Source organism: Sinohyriopsis cumingii, unplaced genomic scaffold (genome assembly GCF_028554795.1).
Source record: "Sinohyriopsis cumingii isolate HCF-2022 unplaced genomic scaffold, ASM2855479v2 utg000426l, whole genome shotgun sequence".
NCBI classification, from domain to species: Eukaryota; Metazoa; Mollusca; class Bivalvia; order Unionida; family Unionidae; genus Sinohyriopsis; species Sinohyriopsis cumingii.
The window spans coordinates 9,569,536-9,592,120 of record NW_028315897.1 but is presented as its reverse complement, the minus strand read 5'-3'; the positions used below and the strand labels follow the sequence as shown (position 1 = coordinate 9,592,120).

The following is a 22,585-nucleotide window of genomic DNA, read 5'->3' as shown; positions in this document are numbered from 1 at the left end:
CTTGACCAGCATATAGCTTTATATTATTATTAATTTGTTACATCTTCATATTTCTCTCGCTGTCTATCTCATACGCTCATACACACATACGCAAGTTTCTCTTTTGTGGAAAGAAATTCACTCAGTGCCATTCACAGGGCGAAATCTTATTGGAGTCCCTACACAGACTTAATAAATGGACATTTCAGTTACAATCACTCAAGGTGTTTTTGTTTGTTAATTACAGAAGGTCGTACCTATTGATTTTTCTAATTTTGTTGATTACGAATATTTACAAGACAAATCTATGCCGATCTTTGTTTGGTGGGTTTATATTTAACATCAGATGCGGCACGTTCCTTGGGGTATCTTTATATGGAATTGGCGCCAAATACCATTCAAGGGCCGGCCCGGGCTAGCATCACTGCCATAATTCTTGGTTTACTTTTCTTTTAGATTATGTGATTTGGTCAGGCCTCAATTCTAGAAACTTAAAGTAATTTATTGTATAGAGAATTGAAAATAAATATCAACAGCTGATCGTATTTTGTCGATGGCATTATGACAAAAAGAACACATCTTACTAAATGCAAATATTACCAACTGAATACTTGACAAATGAATGATATATCACCTTTTAGCACATGCCAATATAATCAATCCAAATATCTTAACTACTCTTCCGGTGTTTTGTAGTTCCTTAATATTTGTACCTGTTTTACCCAGTCCTATATTATTCAAGTAGAGCATTCCTTAATGTTAAGTCTTTATTCACGTCAAATCTAAGTCCCACCACAAATTGTACGAACAATGATACCCATTTCCTGTCCAGTCTACATACTAACATTGTTTACAGCATTCATGACGGTGTATTAAACGGGCAACTTTCAAAGTTGTTATTGATGGCGGAAAAACAAAAGAACAACGTTCAAATTCGTTATCGGTGGCAGGGTAATAGGGCGCAAAACAAGTCATCATTGATAGATGGCCACTAAAAGGACAATGTTGATGGTCGCCTCTGGCGGTGGGACATTAAAGAGACAATTGTATGGTTTTAATTGATAATAGGGTGTAGTGGGAACAGCATTGAACATCCTTGCTTATAGCGGAGCATTCAAGAACCAACTTTCAAAGTCGTCACTAGGAACCGGGCATTAAAGGGGCAACGTATAAAATCGTAATTAGGTAGAGTGAGCTATTTCAAGTTCAATTTGGTTATTCCCTTCTTTCCTGTCTCTCTTTACCACTACGGATCGGATGCAAACTTTAATTAAATATTTTGTCGAATTTGATCACTGACAATTGTTATACCTCGTTAATTATTACAACATTAGGATTAAATAGAGATGCAAGTTTCAAACAGGGATTTAGACACGAGATAATCATTGACATAATCAGGATTCAAACAGCATATATTGCCAAATACACATTCTAAATCAATGCATACACTGTGTACGTGTGAATATGGTCAGGCGTATATGCCTTCTTTTGAAGACAAATGAAATTAATTTATTTTGTCGTTGTTAATAGTATGTTTATTATATTCTTTTAGGAAGAAAGGAAAAAGCCGCTAAGAGTAAGTATAAATTACATATGAAAGGATGTTTTACTCTGATTCAATCAGTACCCATCATGTAATCCAAGAAGTTCTGTACAATTTCTACATGAAGTACATGTGGCAATTTAATATGCATACATGAAACTGTTACTAAATTACGATGTTCTTCCACTACGAAAAATAAAGTTATCTGGTTCGCGTGTTTTTTATACTTAGGATCAAAATGTTAGTAACTCCATTGGTGATTGTGCGTTCTTATAAGGACTTACTTTAGCGCATAAATAATAAATGACATTATACGCTTCTATTGCTTGCCAGGAGATGATAATGAGATTTTGATGATGAAATGTTGAAATAGTGTAAAAAAGATTTTAAAAAATATATGTAGTATGATTAAGCTTCCAGTGATCATTTCAACAAAATCATGTAATTATCTGATAGTACACTCGTTTTTGTTTTGCAATAACATGCATATACGGCATTTTCCCACTTATAAGGCAACACCAATTATATTATTCCCAATTCCTACTAATGTTATTGTTTTGTTTTAAAGTATCTACATCATGTAAAACAGACAAGATCTGTTTTGCTTGTTAGTCCCCATTCCAGCGTTGAAGTCGACAAGAATTGGAATGGCTGACATGAGGAAATCCAGTTATTCATACAACTTATCTTTCACCTCATCTACGCTAGTTATTGTTGTAGCATAGGTGCTGATCAACACGGTACTCCTTCTGTTTTCCAGAATAAGTTGTGAAGTCATTAGGCGATCATTGATATCATTGGAAAGGCCGGTAGGCTTGTGCACTACAGTATACTTCACTGCAAATCCGACACATTCTTACCAACATTTATCACTGTCGCGATCAATCCAGAGGCACGTATAGCCACCACCAATTTCCGACAGCTAACCCACGTCTGCAAGGCGAACCTCACTCGGCTCTGATATGTCCCTATTTGTATCTTACCAGTTCTCTAGTAGCCATCGCAGTCTGTTTCTCATGTCCGTATACCCTGGTGTTGTCCAAATTAGTTCGAATATTGATGTGCTGAATTTCAACAGCATCTTTTTGTTTTCTTTCTTGTTGATGTTTGACCGTATGGATGTGACCTCCGCCAGCCGTGGTAAACTGGCGTGGGTGGGAAGAACAGGTTATAATTAAGCTCTTCTAGCCCATTATGGTTGCTACGGAGCAGAGCAAAGTAATTTTGAGAAGGGCTACCCTGACACTCAGGGTGATGACGAGTTCCATTGCTACTTCGGTCTATTAGAAAGTGACACTATTCTCCGAGCTGCATATGTGCAGGTTCGTGACTGCAGCTTAAGTATTATCCTCACTTGGTGTTTTGTCACATCTCCGTCTCCACCGGACTTGGATGTGTGAGGAACGGGTTTGACGCTATGACATGCGCTTCGCTTGGATTAAAGTGAGATAGAGCTGTTCACTTCGTCATTCTCATTATATCGTCTTGGTCTATCTGGATCAAGTAGAAAGACATAATCGAGACAACTCGAGATAAGTCTGGAAACATTGGATGTTTATGGCGTCTTATGTGTCTCGCTACGCTCACTTTCCACGACGCGTTGCTGGCTTTGTATTTCTGACATGTGACCGAGTTCGAGGTTTCTTCCGTGCAATCTGCCGTGTCCAGTCTTCACATACGTATATATACATGCTCTAATTCAACTAGGCTTAAGGCCTTACCTGGTTAACTCGCCTCTCAATGCAATTTGCAGTGATTAGCCATTGTCGCATGGTAACAGCTTCTCGTAGGCACAGATGAGAGCTTAGTGCCAAGTGATGTCTCAAGGTATATAAACAGTCCTGAGAAGGACACACCATGTCATTCAACCTGATGTGCCACCCTCTCTGACACGAAATATATGTACACACAAACACGAACATATAAGCACATATCAACTTAAAAATTAAACATAAGGAGAATTAATAGTGAGAAAATGCATGTTAACACTTACTGAAAATTATATGTAATATGTGGTATTATTGAGAGTTATTCTGAAATAAAGGCATACACTTTTTATATGTGTGAATATGTACATATGTATCCCTATTTCGTTAAAACCGAAATTTAAAACTAATAGACTAATACATGTTTGACATTTCTAATTTCATGTTTGTTTGTTCTTTCAGGAAGAAAGAAAAACATTGGAAAGGGTGAGTACAGATCAATCTGAAATTAACATTCTATAGTCAGTAATCAACTGCAAATTAAGCAGTTTGATAATTTTCCTAAATCATTTATAATATATGCCAGCGACAACAATGTTAGTATAATTCAAGTGTTCATTTTGCCACCCCCCCCCCATACAAGTACCATGCCATCTCTTATTAAGGATCAATTAACTAAATCATATCAGGTCATACTACGTTAGCTCCGTGGTCTAAGTTAGTGGAATAACTAGGGCTGAAACAATTTATCGATATGCCGATGCATGAATACTTTAGCTGTAACGATACATATATATCGATAAATGAGATGGAGAATCGATACAAAGACAAACAATATGTGCAAGTAACTTTAGTCTTCAGCAGTCAGGCATACTTATTATTAATTTCACTTTTTACTTTTGAAATCTAAAATTCATCCTAAACAGCATATGCAGTCACAGGCACTCTTTTTATTGTTAAAAACGAAAACGACCAATGAGAAGTGTTGCTCGCCGTCTACAAATTGACATAAAGTGTAATGGTTTTTAATCTGCCCCCCCCCCTAAAAAAATTCATGCTTAATATCTTAACCCAGTAGCATTTCTAGCAAATGCTATACATTCCAAACGTGTTTGACATGTACAACGAAGTACTTTAGAAGTTAGAAGTTGACTGTATCATGTCTGCTTTGTTAGATCTGAACGCTATACTACCGGTGTGTCGTACTGTGAATTATGTTAAAATGAATTCATTTTGGTTTTTATTGATCCTTCCGGTCCATGTTAAATAATAACCACCAATCATAAATTAATGTAGCTTATCCCCTGCATGACAAACATGAAGTACTGGCAAGGCAACATGGAAATGTCGCGTTAAACATGACTAATTTATAAGTAAAGTAAATAAACAAAGATGCCTTCAGGTTGTGCGATGACACGTGTCATGCAAAATGTGTACGAATTCGTAAGCTTGAAGAACAGCGATGCGTGAGACCTCCCGCAAACTATTTTAAAGTCCTTCATATAAAACTGTGCTCGGCAATGTATACAGTTTGTATTGAACCATTTTTGTCGCGACATTTCTTTCTCCGGTATGCAATGGTTAACACATATGAGTTCTTCAAGCATGTCATGAATGGTTGTTAAACTGTATTTGATGGTGCCGAATAATAAGCATTATTATGGCGTAATTTGTCCCCATCATGAAGGAAGTTTTACAAATGCGCATTTAAAATATAGCTACATAGAGAATCCAAAGGGTATGTTTCACGACGTGGTTCAATACGACTTCGTTCGGCTATTACTGTGATAGTAATGACGACAATAAGTTCTTAAGTATATCGATTATTGGATCTGGGAAAATGTTAATGCAAGTGAGTGATTTTGAGCCCATACATGGTGTTAAATACGAGTGAGATGTAAATGTTGGATTGATTGAACTAGATGCCATGACTGTAAATCTCCCTTTCAGTGGTATTTTGAAAATAAATGTAGAAAATGCAGAATACTGAGCCTAAATTAAAATACCTTCAATTTGAAAGTAATATGCAATATTATTTCTTATGAATCAAATTACCTATGCGGACCATATGCTGTACAACCATATATCGATATCTGGCTTAAGTCAAACTGAACAAATAAGGGGAAAAAATTTAGGAATTAGAGATATTTATTTTGAATATCTTTTTTCTGTAGAAGCAGCATTGACATTGATGGACTAAAACCATAAAACAACGTTAAAGACCATAGTAGGCACGCAACGACTGGTTCAACAATGTTTATGTTAGAGAAAATCCTATTTTGGAGCAGATCTTCACAAAATATAATATATGTAAACTCCATAAAATTGTGCAAAATAGTCATAAAAGTCAGTTTCCCAACATTTTCAAACTCACAATGCTAGCTATGTATAAGACTCTTCAGAATGAAGCTCAGTAGTTTTCTTTATTCACTAGCAAATACAAGTACCTCTTGCAGCAGCACTTTTTTGTATCTGCGTGAAGTACAATGGGATATATTTTGTTGGTATCATCCTGTTCCCTTGACTGGATTTCCTCAAGATCGGATTTTCTTTGCATGGTTGAAACTGCGTTATTAACAGACTAAATGAGACACGAACATGGTAATAAGATGTTTTCAAAGCAATCAAACTGTGAAACATATAGGGCATGGTAGATTAAGTGAGCTAAATGGAGCCACCATTAAATGGCCCCAAAACAAGGAATACAACTCATTGACAAACATTAGGTAATATGCTTGAAAGTAATTTTGTTATCTTGTCATCGATGAAAATTGATTTATACTATATGATAACTTCATGTCTATATGTAACCTGATATATATATAGCACCAGGTCGGCTAATTATGCGAGTCGGGTAATTACTGCGCAACGATACGTCATTCCTGTAAACATTGGATCACGTGTTATTTTGGGTCAAAATATCCATTTTGCATCAGGAAAGAACGATTGTACTTTACGAAACGTGATATTTATAAAGTGTACCAACATTTATCCCACATTTCGACTCGAAATGCATATGAAAATGTAATTTCTAAATGTCAACATAAACACCCACTCCATGACCTTCTTGAACTTGTAACACAGAAAATCATATATATAGTATGTATCTCTTAGAATTATACAAATAAATGTATAATATAAAAGGTGGAAATGTATACCTTAAAAGATTCTGCATCATAATCCAAGTTTCCAATTGTGCAAGAAATTGTCCTACACTTACAAAATTGTCTGCTACCCAACATGTCAACTTGTCGCTAGAACGGGATTCTCAAGAATATTCCCCGGCGTATAGCCTGTTTCTAAATTCTTTAGTAATTTACATAACATCCTATTCACTGTTGTTTCTCTTCCACATAATAGCTTATTATTTATATAAAATGTTGAAATTTACTAATGTTTTTACAAGATCGGTTTAGTTTGCTTAATGTATCTTGCCATTTGTTATCATTGTTACGTTGAATTTTGTCAAACTAGCTATAAACCTGACATTATTAGTCGACCGAATCGCTGATAGAAACAATCCAGAGTAATATATTTCATTTATGTCGCGCGATATATACACATTTTATCTTTTCAAGGCTGTGCACATAATATTCCGACACATCGCGAATAATGAAAACACGGAATAATTCTACTTTTTCTTTGCAATTAACATTTCGCGTTTCAAGCATCACCGTTGAACAAAAAATTACAATAAGGAAATTAAAAAGTCCGAAATAAGAATGGACTATATCAGAAACTGACACACGTTCAACAAATGCAAAAAATAGCAAAAGACATTAATCCAGTGTATCCAAAATTAATATTATATTGAACAGAATATTATGTAACAATTGCCTCTTTTCAAACGGTAAGCATTGCAGCATTTTAATGTCGTCAATCTATCGAATTCGGTATGTTGTTTTGCTTCAGTATTGGTAACGAAAATATTAGGTGCGCAAAAATACCCGATAGCATTGTATACCGATAGATATTGTACCGCTGGATGTGTATTGTGAATAATATCGACACGGGTGCATCGGTGCACCTGTATGAATAACGCTTACATTTCCAACTCCCATATATATTGACACTGTTTACCTAGCACATTATACATTTATTCCATAAACTGTTGTTAAAACTAGACAAGTGAGGTTTTGAAAAAGAAACATGTACATCAATGACAGTCTGAACTGTTCATTAAAACCATCTCACTTTCTTGAAGTATACTTAACTTGTTGTATTGTAAGCCAAACAAAGGACTATGAAATCTTCCAAATTTTAGATTATGTCCCATTACGTCATCAAAAATTAAAATCATTTGCTAAAAACAAACAAATACAACATATTAATTTCCTTCGAAACCCATTCTCGCCCAAACTCTTGATGACATATAATTGTTTAATATGTTCTCAAAAGTCGGAATAGCAGCAACGTTGTAAGTGTGTGAAAAACCTCATATTATTTTGATGCAGGACATCCTCATAACGATGAACTGGTTTTAAGCAGTGCATGGCAGTCTAAAAAAAGCACGAGGATATGACATCTTGACGATTTAACCACATTTTCCAAGTTAACATGCTTAGATCAGAAATAAGAATATGATGATGTTAATCAATCTGAACGAACATTTGCAAAATTACACCCATAAAACCCTTTGTATGCGTGGATTTTTCTCATAGCTTATACTCATCCAATCTATCGAGACCATAAGCCTATATACAAGTTTTGAAAGAAAGCTTAATGAAATCTGATCTCCAGATTTGTAATAATCTCAGCCAGTCACGATCACCTCATTAGCATGTGTGTTTCGCGTACTTTTTAAAGTGTGATAGGTCTTGTCTTAAGATCCGTTAATGGTGAACTTATGTACATATTTTATATTATATACCGATTTTGAAAGAAAGCTTAATTTTAATATGATCTCCAGATTTGTAACAATATCAGTCAGTCCCGATCAACTCATTAGCATGTGTGTTTCGCGTACTTTTGAAAGTGTGATAGGTCTTGTCTTACGATTCTTTATTGGTGATTGTATGTACATATTTTGATATGCACACATTAACAGTACTAACTGTGTCTTTTTAATTCTACTATTTCATTGCAATTAACATTTCGCGTTTTAAGCATCACCGTTGTACAAAAAGTTAAAATAAGGAAATTAAAAAGTCCGAAATAAGAATGGACTATATCAGAAACTGACACACGTCCAACTAATGCAAACAATAACAAAAGAAATGGCTTACACTTAAAGTATTACAAATATTGCGAAACTCATATGGATATTTGCAGGGACTATACAATAGTCCGTAAAACGTTGGATAATTGTCCCAAACAATAATAAGCACCAAAATTCTAATATTGTACAAGAATTTTAGGAGACAGAAATTAATCCGGGGAAATGTAGAATATTAGTCAATACTAAGATTAGTTATAAAAATCCAAAACTCTTACACGCTTTAGCAGTCTGATACATTGTTGAAAAAATTTGAAAATGATGTAGGGGCGAAACGGAATACTTATATTATAAATTATACTAAATTTAGAAGGAAATTAAAGGCAATTTGCCCCAAAGTTAAAATTCTGTAAAACATTTTTTGGCATATTATCGCAATCATTTATAGTAAAACAAAAATGTTACATATTTTAGAAATGAAAATAAATACATTACTTGAAATTTCGTAATTGCATATCACACATATCATTAATTTACTAAAATTGGTATTGAACGTTTACAGTTCTAATAATGTTTTACATTATTAAAGACATGTATACAAAAGTAAAATTGTAACCAGATTATTATTGACCAACATTCACACTTCCCAGTCAATTAAATGTGTAAAGTGAACCAAAAAAGCGAATCATCTTCTACCCAACTTTTACATTTGCTATCCAGTTCCGACATTCAGCATGCCATATTTAAAACAAATCAACGAAAGTGTATTTTCTATATAGTATTGATAACAAAAGTAAAAGTCTAATTAAATATACACTTACGTGGTCATGTGTATTCTCTTGAAATATGAATGCTTTGGGACTTCATATCTCATTACATAAATCAACTGTTTGGCTCTCTTTCTGATTGAAATGTCTTTACTTAAATGTGTTTGTTCGTCTTCTTGTCTTTCGGTTGGCTGCACATTTAAATTTCTTTATTTTAATGGGTATTTAGTGTGTTTATTCTTGATATTTTCTTTTGCTTGTGACACCAAAAGAATAGTACCCGTTTTTTTAAACGGATAACATGTCTGACATATTTAAATTTTTCTCTCTTTTTTACTGCGTTTCATTTCCTTTGATGACGTGGGAATTATGTAACCCAATGACCCTTGTTTTGGCAGACATAACCGCTATGTTGACCTTTAACTTGAGTGGAGGAGTCAATAGCCCTGTTGGAAATGTAATTTCCATTTGCGCTTTGTTAGCCTCTGTGACGACAAGTACAATATGTTGTGACTTTGCAATGGTCACAGATGGGGAACTGAATAGACTGATTGTCTTATAACGAAGAGTCCTCTGTTTATACGTTAGAGATATCTAACCAATTAATCTCAAATTTGAAATACTCCAAGGATAAGCAAGACGAAAAGCTACGACAACGCCATTTGTCAATATTCGCTTTTGAACTAAATATAATATTTCATTTGATTGATACATATATTGAACATATTTGTCAATGAATGCCCTAGAAGAGTTTAATCTGAAGTACGCAATCACTATGAAATTTGGAGAAAACGTGACGGGGCTATATCCAACACGATCTACCTCCACTGGGTGGGTTCGGTTAAGGGGGAGAGTTAAGATAAAGCAAGAAATATTTTTGTAATGTTTGATTTTTAGTGACTTTACGACCTCTAAAATGAAACGTAATGTTCAAAAATCTATTATCCTTAAAATGGTGGGTAATTATGATTTTAACATATTATTTAATGTTAAAACTACACATATCTACTAATACACCGTTTCAAGAGACCAAAACCTCAACTATATAATATCTATCACGCACTTATGCACTATCCTAAGCCTATATTATACCAGCTTCATCTTGCTGGAGTGGCCAACACCCAGTTATATATCATCCAGTGTCAAGGTGCCTATTATTCAACTCTTACACTATGTAGTGAACGCTGCACTGAAGAATATCCCACACTTACTATTCAATATGCGTACTGAAAGAGCCGCTAACAACAAGTTAGCTTCTATCCAAGATGCTCAAATTTTGCTAACTAACAAAAGGGGTAGAACAACTTGTACGATTACGTTTCTTATGATCTTTCAGGAAGAAAGGGAAAAGGCACAAAAAGTAAGTACAAATTACGTATGAAAGAAAATTCGAATCTGTCAAAATAAGTACACATCATGTATTTTGTAAGGATCAATAAAGATATTCCTTCTCACTTTCGTTTATGTAAATACAGGATACACTTAATATTACATTTTGTTATTTTTTGTTTGTCTTGCAATAGTATCTTCTCGAATACATGGCTAAAAGTAAATTAGATTTGTTATTATTTAGTGTAGGAATTGAATATAATAAGACAATTTTTAACAACGTGCAGTAATTGCTTTGACATTTTTTGTAATTGCACGCTTGGTACATACTCCGTTTTTTATCGCCTTATCAAAATAAATACAATGTACTTAAACGAATTGTTTCTGCTATAGTGCATGTCGTAGCATCTTAAAAAGGGTTAGCTATATAATTCGATGTCGGAAAAATAACATGCTTGAGTCAATTACTGAATAAAAAACATTGACTTTTGAAGGACAATTGCTTTAAGGAAATAAGCAGATGAACACTCATTGAAAACGTTATGGTATCCTGAACAGTAAAACATTTTATTTCTCTGCACATCTTCTCGAACAATCTTTATATTGTTCACGGTACATCTTTATTTGTATCAGCTTTAGTGGCCATTAAACGATATCTGATTTATTATATATGCAAGGAGTGAAACAAGAACAACGTACGAATCGCAGAAAGTGCATATCAACAGGCTTGTATACTACTGTATTTGTTGTAATGCGCATCGAGGTGTACTAGTTGTGGTATATGAAACACGTTATTGGAAATCTGCATTTCTGTCTGCTTATGTGTCTAAGTGCCAAAATATGTAATTTTATGTAAACAATTAAAAGTATTGTGTAGCTAAACACTTTTTGGGTCGTTAATTTCTATTTTTTCAACAACACCAAAATACAAAACGAGAGTGGAAACCCGGAGAGTTAAATACGATACAATCACTATAGTAGATTGGTAGTAACTATATGACTATTGTGGTAAATATTTTTAAACAATGACATGAACTGTCTTTGCAGTTGACAATATGAGCATGCGCAGACACATTCTATTTTGAAAGCAAAGTAGTGTAGTTTACTTTACGCTCTTTATCATATTTATTACATTCGTTTGAGGAAGAAAGAGAGAAGAAGGAAAGAGTAAGTATTAATATATCTGGTTTCAGAAAATAACTAAGATTGATACATCGTATAAGTGAGGTATAAGAAAGGCTTCAGCCAATAAGTATAACAGATGTATTGCATAAGATTTTTATGTTATTGCTTTCAGTCTATAAGTATACATGATGTATTGCATAAAGTTATTATATGTTCGCTATTTCGCATGCATTTACTAAGAATAACTAATTTCAAATATACCTCATCCTCTGCGAATTAAAAAAATGTCGCAAATTCCTGCTTCATGCCTCTATAATATTTAAGTATTATTTTATTGTCTAAAAAGATCTAAATGTTGGAGAAAAATAAATTCTGATTTCATCATCACCATATTCATATCACTTAGCAATTAATTATTAATGTTAAATCCTTGTTTTGCATCTGATTCCTTATATCGTGCATTCATTGCATTTGTCCGAAATGGAAGTAAGATAATACTTATTGACAAAATGGCGATCATTAGTTCAATAAATATGTTAAAACTGACACTCCTATCGATGAATGACATACAGCAGCTTCGCTGCCGGCGTGTTCTGGGCCGATGTATTTGACAATGACTTAATTGCCTGCGACATATCATTTACACAAGCTGATATATTTAAGCCTGCTACACCAGGCATTATTCGTAAACTAATATTGATTTCAGCAGCTGGCATCATAATGGGGGACTTAAGTTTACCTGCTCTAATATCACATACAAAAGTTATGTCCACTGGCTCCCTGAAATATATCGGATTGGATTCTGTTAAATTCCTAAGTTAAACTTTGTTACATCCATGTTTATCGTCTGGATGATCTCCGTAATAAATATCATGACTCATCGCAATGGCACCCACGCCGTCATAATGCTCCAGGCCAGGTAATGACTGATCATTTTAGTCAATATGCTTTTCCAGTGGATTCCACGGTCCGGTATATTTATGTCCTGGTAGCAACCATCTTTCTATTTAACTTGGATGTTCTCCAATGCATATATGGATATAACAGCGCCAGCACGTATTTGTCGTTCACCACAACACATACAATCTCCAACACAGATTTCGCTCTATTTGAAGGTCTTCATTTCCTGCAGTACATTTTTATAGAGAGAGGCACACAAAGCTGTGGACGCTGACATCTGTGTTGCCTGCATCTGTTCTTTCGACAACGAAGCTTTACCATTTATAATGTGTGATTTTGTAGATGCAAAACCCTCATACCTCGATTTAATAATGATGATGTTTCTGGTAACTACCTATATTGTGTGTATAATCCCTCTCTTGTTTCGCACCTGAAGCAAAACGAGTTCATGTCTCAAAAAATATTATGATTATATCCAAAAAATAAATGTTTAGATTTAAGCTGTAAAACAGCCTTAAGATAACGACAACATTGTTTATGAAAGCAATAAAATTACTTGGAAACAAATTATAGCGATGAAATTGCTTTGGAACTGATAAGTTTGCTTCTACAGCTGATATTCCGGTGTATCTCTGTTTGGTTAATCAATGCAATATTATCTGCATGTGCTACCGTTAACATTCCGCGGTTCTAACAAATTACAGCCTGCATTATTTAAATTTTACTTAATTTAACGTATCAAGAGGAGGAAAACCGACAGACTCAACATAATTGAAGTCACTCCATTGTGGACGTTTACACAGCAATCCATCTTAATAATGTTGCAGGTTAATCACACACTTCACGTCGGGTCTTATTTGATCTGGAAAATGATCCTTATAAAATACACCTCTAAAATATTTAAAGCTAAGAATTATTCAAAGTTAGACAGGGGCATCTGTGACTACAAAGCTGACCACAATGGTGTAGTCAGCTCATCTGCCAGACTTGCTTCTGCTAATTTCTTTTTATTTTTCGTGAGGTTATGTCAACTTATTTCCTAGCAACTCTGCTGCCGTGTGTATTTTCTGGAAGTTGGGTTCCGATCAGATATGGAAGTAAAATACCAGTTGGAATTTCTAACAATGGTGCAAATAATCATTCTGGTTCTGATAGCTATGACGCTGACACAAATTAAGAATAAGCACAAGCATGTTTATACAGTTGTTGGTCGGCATGTGCCTGTCATACCCTATTAATGCTGCTGAGTGAAGGTTTTATGCTGAACCACCTTGGTAATATTGTTCTTTCGCTGCGACGACATCGTTAATCCTGCTGAAATATATCATTGCTTTTATTGTATATTACAATCTATGGTATTATTTTTTTTTTCTTACGTCTGCGGACACCGCGATAGCCACTTGATGATATTATAATATAAGGTCTTTGAAACGAAACACCGTTTCCCCATCACCGTTATTGTGTGGCTCCAGTAATAGCTTCAGGAGCTGCAAGACCCAAATGGAAGTAATAATGATCCATTTAATGTTGGTGCATATTTTTTTAAAGCACAGACATACGATGCAGACAATGGACACTCAATGTGTGGATCGGTGCCAGGATTTATTTCGTAGTCCTTTTCATTACCTCCCTAGCGACCGCGTTGGGGTTGAGGCATGATGTGTAGACGTAATTTAAATATGATATCGTATCGCCTTGCTGCTGAAATTTCTAGCTACGATTACGATTATCTTACCACTGAACATGTCCACCGTCATGAACCGATCTGAAGCCAGCAGGGCGTAACACTCATAATCCGCAACAGGATCGCCAATGGTCTATCGAATCGCATTATCGGCTGGAGACTATTTGATTAGATCGGAATGTTTAGATACATCAAAAGGGAACATGCGATACAAAGTAGCTAGATAATCCAGCCATACTTGTGTGGTAGTATCCACATCTTGGGATTTGTGCATGGCTTCCATGTGTATCAATAACACACTGGAGTAATTTATTTTGGGAGCAGGATAATAACTCGTTTCTTTATATTATCTAGAATCAATACTAGATAAATTCAGATGTTGGGAAGTGTGCTTCTCTCCAGTCTGGTTTGTACACCGTGTCGACAAATAAAACGACACAAACAAGTCCCTGGGAAGTTCACTGCCTAGATGGTAGCCACTCTCTACCATATAGTCTGGCTGGGCAAGGGTAAATTGCTGCATGTAAATTCTGTTTTGCTCCAAGCAAAGGTAGATTTTTTTTAAAAATCTGGTCAAGATGAATTCTAACTCGAGCATGTGAGCATCGGAGAGTGTAATTTTAGGCATCCACACTGCAAGCCATTTCATAGTAAACGTCAATATCTGGCGCTTTGTCCGCACCTGCTTTGTACATGCACGGTACAGGATAACCTCTTTCCAGTACCAGACCATGTTGAACCTCTCTAACATGATACAGATATCATAGAATATACTAAATATAGTTTTCAGAGGAAGGATGAAGCAAATTTCACGAACGGAACCTGTGAGCGTGCGCCGAGCAGCAAATCCAGCAGTGTGTGCAGCATTACGTGCATAGGAAAATTGGCTCTGAAATTGGCTCTGTTGAAAGCACTGGTGCAACCAACACCAGCCACATGAAGCATGTCCGCCGTAGAAGTAAATACATTATGCGTCGCAGCTCCAGTGCTAATGTCTCGAATCACCACATGTTGTTGGCATACGAACGCATGTAGTCATCGCTGAACATGATCAAATTGAACATAGTTCTAGCTTATGGTAAATAACCATTAATAACTTTTCCACGGTTTGATTGTTCATCGTGTACTGTGCTGATTTAAAAACAACGCCTATCCATTGTTATGCAGAGTTGTCTGGGCGTAGGCTGAGTACTTTTCGGCAGCTGCTAACGTCTGTATTTGTCATCGAACTTACAGAAAAGCCTTAGGGGGAAGCAAGTACACGTCTTCATCATGTAATTCTATTTTTAGTGCTACTGGCAGTATTGGCATCCTACTATTCGACATACTCGCACCCTGTCATGGAATCGTAGATGGGAGTGTAATCGTTCGGTCTAAGGTAATCTGGAGTAAATCTCAAGTACATTGCTTTGGTATAATATGGTAGTGTGATAAAGTCACACCGCGATTCAAAGCGATCAACAATTTTTGAAATCACCGAGATTTTAAACAAAAATAATATTCGAAAATGTCACCACAGTCCTTTTAATTTAAATCTTGGAATAATATTACCAAGAGATGGTGCGTCCGCACCAGATACTTATTTTTACTCAAGATCCTGAAAAATCTCTTCAGGCCATGCACTGAGAAATATTTTGAAGATATGTTGCTTTGCCTGCAAAGAACGATCCGGTAATGGTGTAATTGTCGACGGAATTGCAGACAACGGTGCTGAATGACTTGGTGATGTTGACTGCGGCATGATTATAAGAGCTATTGTTAACCCACTACCGTCCCAACAATAACAACACCAACAGCAGCATCGAAAGTAATGATAGTCATTTTAACATTAACCATGTCCAACACTTTATTGGGAAAGCTCATAGGGACAGGCAGTGCCGATTCTTGCAGCCATAATGAGGATCACGCCATAGATTCCATGCAGGGTAATCTCATCATGAACGCTCACAGTATCACTGATCTCGACGATCTGAGTTTTCCTACATAGATTTAGAATCGTTCGGTGACACTAAATTGTCTCTTGCTACAGGAACCATGACTTGAAGAATCTCTATGGGAGGATTTAGAGTGATTGGACTACCCACGACGGTATTACCATCACAGGATGGCTCGTTGAGTTACAATAGATGACTGATTATGTACTGGCAAGCGATGAAGGATGTATGTCGGGACATCTCAATCTGGATTACAATAATATTTTCATTTACTCGATGCCCATCAACGGAGCTGACGTCGTCAATAAATTATATGCAGACAATACCTCGAGTTAGAATAATGTGGGGCTGATACCATCTCTGACTTCAAATGCGATCAGTCGTTCTGCATTCATTAATAATGCCTCTTCGGACTATTATACGTTATCCGTTGAATTTTATGCATTCACACAACAGTCGATGGCAAGCGAATGGCTCCTCGTCAACGTCAAACTGAGACTGGATTGAGATCCAGTGTCCGGACGAAGTCAGCTTTTAGAAAGGTACAACTTTGATAAGATCCAGTAACGTCATTTGCCGTATGGACCATCACCACAAGGCACATTGTAGAGGCTATTTTGACTATAATTTACTCTAGCAACACCAGCTTCTTTCAGATTTTAAACGCCGTCGACCTAGTATATATTGTTGCGACCTCGTGTGAGGCCGTTGAGAACTGGTATAGGTCCTAGCGATCTTATTTAGGTTTTATTTTACATTATATCTACTGTAAAATCCATGGAAGAAATCTCAGAGCGCCTATAGAAATTAACCAGCTGTTATTCGACGATATCTACCGAAAGGATACTCTATACGCTTGAAAAAAAAAAGCATGCAGGTGCTCAAGCAGACAACGGGTTAATATGCAGATATTACAATCGGGTAAGAAATCATGCTGGACAATCCTCGCTGGAAGAGACTCGTGAGATATACAAACACAATGAGGTCAAATTACCTCTCATTTCAGCTGGTCATATGAGACAACAGCAGCGCATATCATCCAGCAACAAGTATTTCGACGTATTTAAATTCTATAACGAGAACAGGATACATCAAAACGTTAACGATTTTCTCGAACGGAAGATGACACAAAAAGAACCATGACAGCATAGAGAAAACAAAATAAAATCTTAGTGACGCAATCGACAGAAGAATTTTGTTCAGCACGCCAGATTAGTGTACGAGGATGAGGATGTCATCGTGGAAGTCCTGGCACTCGATTACCGAGCCTTTAATGCTCCGTATGAGGAGGCCGTTGTTCCAGAACAACGTGCTCCATAACAACCAGTTCCAGAAGATTTTGCAACGGATCGTGTATTTAAACCAAACAAATCTTTCGATGCGCTGTTGTATATCCATGCGTACAATCATCATGAAACAAAAGAAACTGACTAATTTGCGACTGCGTATCGTTACATGGTGAGTATAATCATCCATTGACTTTAGAATTACGCGTTGAAGCATCACTTGTAAATAAGGTTCCTAATCGAATGTTTATTCGTTACCTTATGACGGAACCTGACAGATAAAAAATATCGGGAGAAGACAACTCGACATATCCAAGTACATGGCTATGATATAGCCTAACTATGGTGAGTTCTTTAGAAAACTTGAAGATGGCATGATGGATTATGAAAAGGACAATATAAACGTGGAAAAACGTTGGTCTGTCATTGTGTTCTTTCTAGGTATCACCATGAAATTGACAAGGATGATAACAGCTGATTTACGACAAACATACTTGCTGCTTCCAGCTTTCTGGATACAAATAAGCTTAAGGCAACACCAGTAGTGATTAAATATCTCATTAACGTTTATCAGCTTACTAAAATAAACACAAACCCATGTTTCATTATTAGAGATATTACAGGACCAGATACATTTGAAGCAGTGCATATACACTGTATGAGTGAACACCTTACTGATCTTGAATCTGTATTTGAAAGATTAACAGGTACATATGAGACTAATCATCGACTTGAATCACATCGACGAAAATGCACCATAGGAAGATCATCGCGAGCTTGAATACTATTACCACTGCAGAGTCTATGTCTATATAAATGCGTACATGTGCTATAAGTGTGTTTCGAGAATAACATCAGCATCACATATCGCAATGACCCCACCCGCAGTATTATCCACGGGCGCTCTCACTAATCCGTTTATGCTCATTTTTTCCGAAGCATAATCAGTTTTACAAACTATGGCTCAGCAAATGGAGCCAATATTTAAGGCCACAAAATAATTATATTAAAGCCGGCATTGCTGCCTTATCAAAAATGCTCAGCAATATTACATCATACCTTAGTAGAGCTAAATGTATTATGCCTAATTTAATTCGATGGATGAGATAGAAAGCGTCCTTATCGTCAATATGGCTCCATTGTTCTTGTGCAGATTTGTAAATTCATGCCACAGAAAGTGCTTAAATTCAGGACAAATAAAAACACAACCGATAAATAATTGATATTTTATGCTATTTTACAATCTCTACATTTTCTAATTGATTATTAGATATATGAAAGTTGTAAAGAGTAACCATGTGTCCGATTGGAATAATGTCACGATGAGATTCAAACACTAAACGACGGCTCAACCTCATGTTTCTCATTTCATCTAAATACAAATTAATAATTGAGTAACCTGTTCTGCTAAATCTTAACACTACTAATATTCTAGTGCAAACGTTAAGTACATCTTCATTCGTAATAGCTTCATAACGAGTAAACACTGAATGAACTTGCCTATTGTCGGCTTGCGATTGCATTTTGTTTTTAAATTTGTGTCAAGTATTCGTCTGCCACCTCTGTGTTTATCTTGCTCTTATTGCTTGTTCTTACTTTTCATAGTAATATTTGGTAACCCTGCTATTTCAAACTCCACATTTTTTACACACGGATAGGTCGCCACGAAGACCTAGTCCACATACTATACAAGATCGAAGTCCTGTGCATCCTTGCTGATGATTTGATTATTCTGGGTACGGTACTTATATGACGATTGATTCAGGATGGAAACGGTACTCCCTTGATGAATGCTTTATGCTGGGCACGGTACTCCCTTGATGACTGCTTTCTGTTGGGAACCGTATTCCTCTCTGCAGGTCTTTTTACACCTCTCCGTGGTGCTCTGAAAAAACCTTTGACATATGTTCTTTCTTCGTGATGGCATTCTATATTTTGAGACAGAATGTTAATTCAACTACAAATATAAATACAAAAAACAAGCAATAAGAGTTATATTAAAACACATATTATATAATATGGATAACAAAAATGATCTGCTATATTATGACAATAATGGATAAATAATCACGCTCAAGTATCCACGATCGAATACAGCACTGTATGAATGTGACGCACGAGTCAGAGATATTATGGAATCTCTCTCTAGAAACACAAGCAGCAGACATACACTCGTCAAGGATTCTAAAAGCCTACTTGTACGATAAATTATCACCTCATGCGAGAGAAATACGTGATGAGTACAAAAATCTCACTGGGAAAAACAGCTTCGTATCCAGCATCGATAGGAGCACTTCTAGATCTTCAAAACAAGATTGTAAGTCGCTCGAGGGAAGCTCAAATGGAAACACTTCCAAAATCGTTAAAAAGGTTATTCGAAGTCAACGTGTCATGGTCACACCCAAGCATTGACTGATACCACGCAAAAATGAATAAAGCATACGGAGGCTCATTCAAAAGGCTTTGTGTACGATAATCCGAACGTGCTTCATCGAGGTGTTAAATAAATAACTCTTACAACGAGTCCTAACATCTACCGTCGACGCGGAATCACAAGCATTGCTTCCCTGCTAGAGTCAAAGTCGTACCAAAATTGGTAGCACAAAATCATCAACCAACATATAGACTCGAGGAAAATAAAATCAAGACAAAAATACATTGCAAATCAAAAGCTCATTTCCAAAATAACCTCACAAAGCATGTTACTTTATTAGAAAGACCATTTTGTGTTCATCACGGAATATAGTCGATATTGTCGATGGCAGTACACCCAGCGAACAACGCATTGTTCTGTTAAGAACATAAATACTGGATAGGCATGCCGATTTGGGTTACTGCCAGGGAAACCAAACCATTCAGATGCTAGAGTAAGGAAAATAGCTCAGATTTTGATAATAACAATATAAAATATGCACAGACCTTTCAATAACAACAATCAGGATTTGCTGACAATAGCAGTTATTTCGTTGGAGTCGATTTAATCGAGCCAAAACAATTGCACACACACACACACACACACACACACACACACACACACACACACATATATATATATATATATATATATATATATATATATATATATATATATATATATATATATATATATATATCCTTCCCTCCATTAATTAATGGATCCATCCATCCATGAATCCATTCAGCCATCTATCAATCTAATCATCTATCTCTCTATCTATCTATGTATTTGTCTCTCTCTTTCTTTCTCTATCTATGTATCTAACGGTCGGGACATTAAAGGACCTGCTTACCTGATGGCAAGCTTTGATCGCTCTAAATTATATGCCATTTAGACATCGTAATTGTAGTTTTGAATCTTCTCCATTGGCATCAATATTTCATACAATATAACATGCGTTATACTAATTCACAGTGATTAGAATTTCGTCTATGGATAAGTTACCATATGTTATAATGTATGCACAACAAATTTTTATTCACATAATGACACATTAATATGTGTTGTACACTTTTACACATATTATATTTTATGTGTCCAAAACCAATTGATGTTTTGTATAATGACAAGTTATCATGTGCTATATTATTCAACACCGATTTGTTTCTCATGAAATTACAAGATTCCATATTCCATACTTATTCATACCTGTTCGAGTTTCATGTACTAGCAAATCACAATAGAACGAAAGAAAAGAACTAACAAAAAACAAACAACGTTGCCAAAAAATGGTACAATTTTGTTTTGTTTTAAACGTCAAGTGAAATACACTCATATTGTGCTGAAATTTGCATAGATAAACAGGTGTAAGATGTTCATAAAAAAATCTCATATAATATCCACTGGTGCTCATGGCTTTGCAACTGTGTCACGTTTGCAATATGCATTTAATTAATTTGACGAATATCGTCGTTGTATAATTCCCTACTTACTACCTCTAGCTTTCTTGTATAACAACATTGAGAGATAGGTGACACAATACTAGTATATTCCTTACACGCTACCTCTAGCTTTCTTGTATGCCAACATTGAGAGATAGGTGACACAATACTAGTATATTCCTTACACGCTACCTCTAGCTTTCTTGTATGCCAACATTGAGAGATAGGTGACACAATACTAGTATATTCCCTACTTACTACCTCTAGCTTTCTTGTATGCCAACATTGAGAGATAGGTGACACAATACTAGTATATGCCAGATATGCGGGCTAAATGAATAAACAAAAATACAACTTGCAAGTGCAGATTTGATGGTTGGCTGTCTGCCATTGCATCTGTTGCTTTATCAGCAAAGAATTATATGTTTTGCTTAAACAATTACACGTACTTTATGGAAGATAACTTTGCACTTTATTAATGTATGTTCAATATAGAGAAGATACAGAGAAGATGAAATTCAGAAATATGTATGCGTATAACCAGTATAGTAGGTTTACTTCAAAAAATGACATCTATTTTGGGATACTCTGTTGAAGAAATGACATACACTGTATTCCGTTTGCAAATATGGGTGTGCATGTCTATTGCTACTTTAACAGCAAATCAGAGGTATTTACTTCATGTTGTCTGTTATCAGATTTATTATATTCTTTCAGAAGGAAAGAGAGCAAAAAGAAAGAGCAAGTATTAATCATGTTGCTTTCCGTAAACAAATTTACAAATCAGGCAGGGCATAAAATTGATGTATGATTGTTACAATTTTTATATTTCAAAGCATTTTTATGCGTGAAATACGGTTCACCTTTTTACCAAGACTTATAGTTTACTCAGTTCATCTGCAGTGAGATGGATTATTACTTAGGCTAATCATTTCGATTCGTATCTGGTTTCTTAATGATGATGAAATCGTCAAGGCATAAGTCGGGACGAAATGATGATGTTGATTGATTATTGATTGATTACATTTTTAAGGAATTTCGCTCACTCAACACATTACACTTTAAACTTATATCAAGCACTTGGACAAAAGCGATTCATCATTGACCACATATTTGAGATAGGGCATCATGAACATTTATAATTTACGCTGTCTTAATTACCAGAGAGCTTTCAAAATACAGTAGCACCACATGTTAATGTTTATAAACAAAAGCAGCACATTTATCTTGATAAAGAGGCATGATACTAGAATCATAAATCTTTCAAAATTTTCTTCAATAATCTGAATCGTCATTATTTTGAGTAATATTGAAATCAA

The 22,585-nt window shown here is 35.6% G+C and overlaps 1 protein-coding gene across 1 annotated transcript in view; it reads left to right on the top strand.

Moving 5' to 3' along the window:
* LOC149774159 (E3 ubiquitin-protein ligase TRIM45-like) overlaps window positions 1–22,585 on the top strand; it is a 61,068-nt gene that overhangs the window by 5,498 nt on the left and 32,985 nt on the right. The window contains exons 2-5 of the mRNA XM_089945775.1: window positions 1,532–1,555; window positions 3,691–3,714; window positions 10,487–10,510; window positions 11,623–11,646. Of these exons, the coding sequence (XP_089801901.1) occupies window positions 1,532–1,555; window positions 3,691–3,714; window positions 10,487–10,510; window positions 11,623–11,646 (96 nt within the window). The remainder of the gene's footprint in view (window positions 1–1,531; window positions 1,556–3,690; window positions 3,715–10,486; window positions 10,511–11,622; window positions 11,647–22,585) is intronic.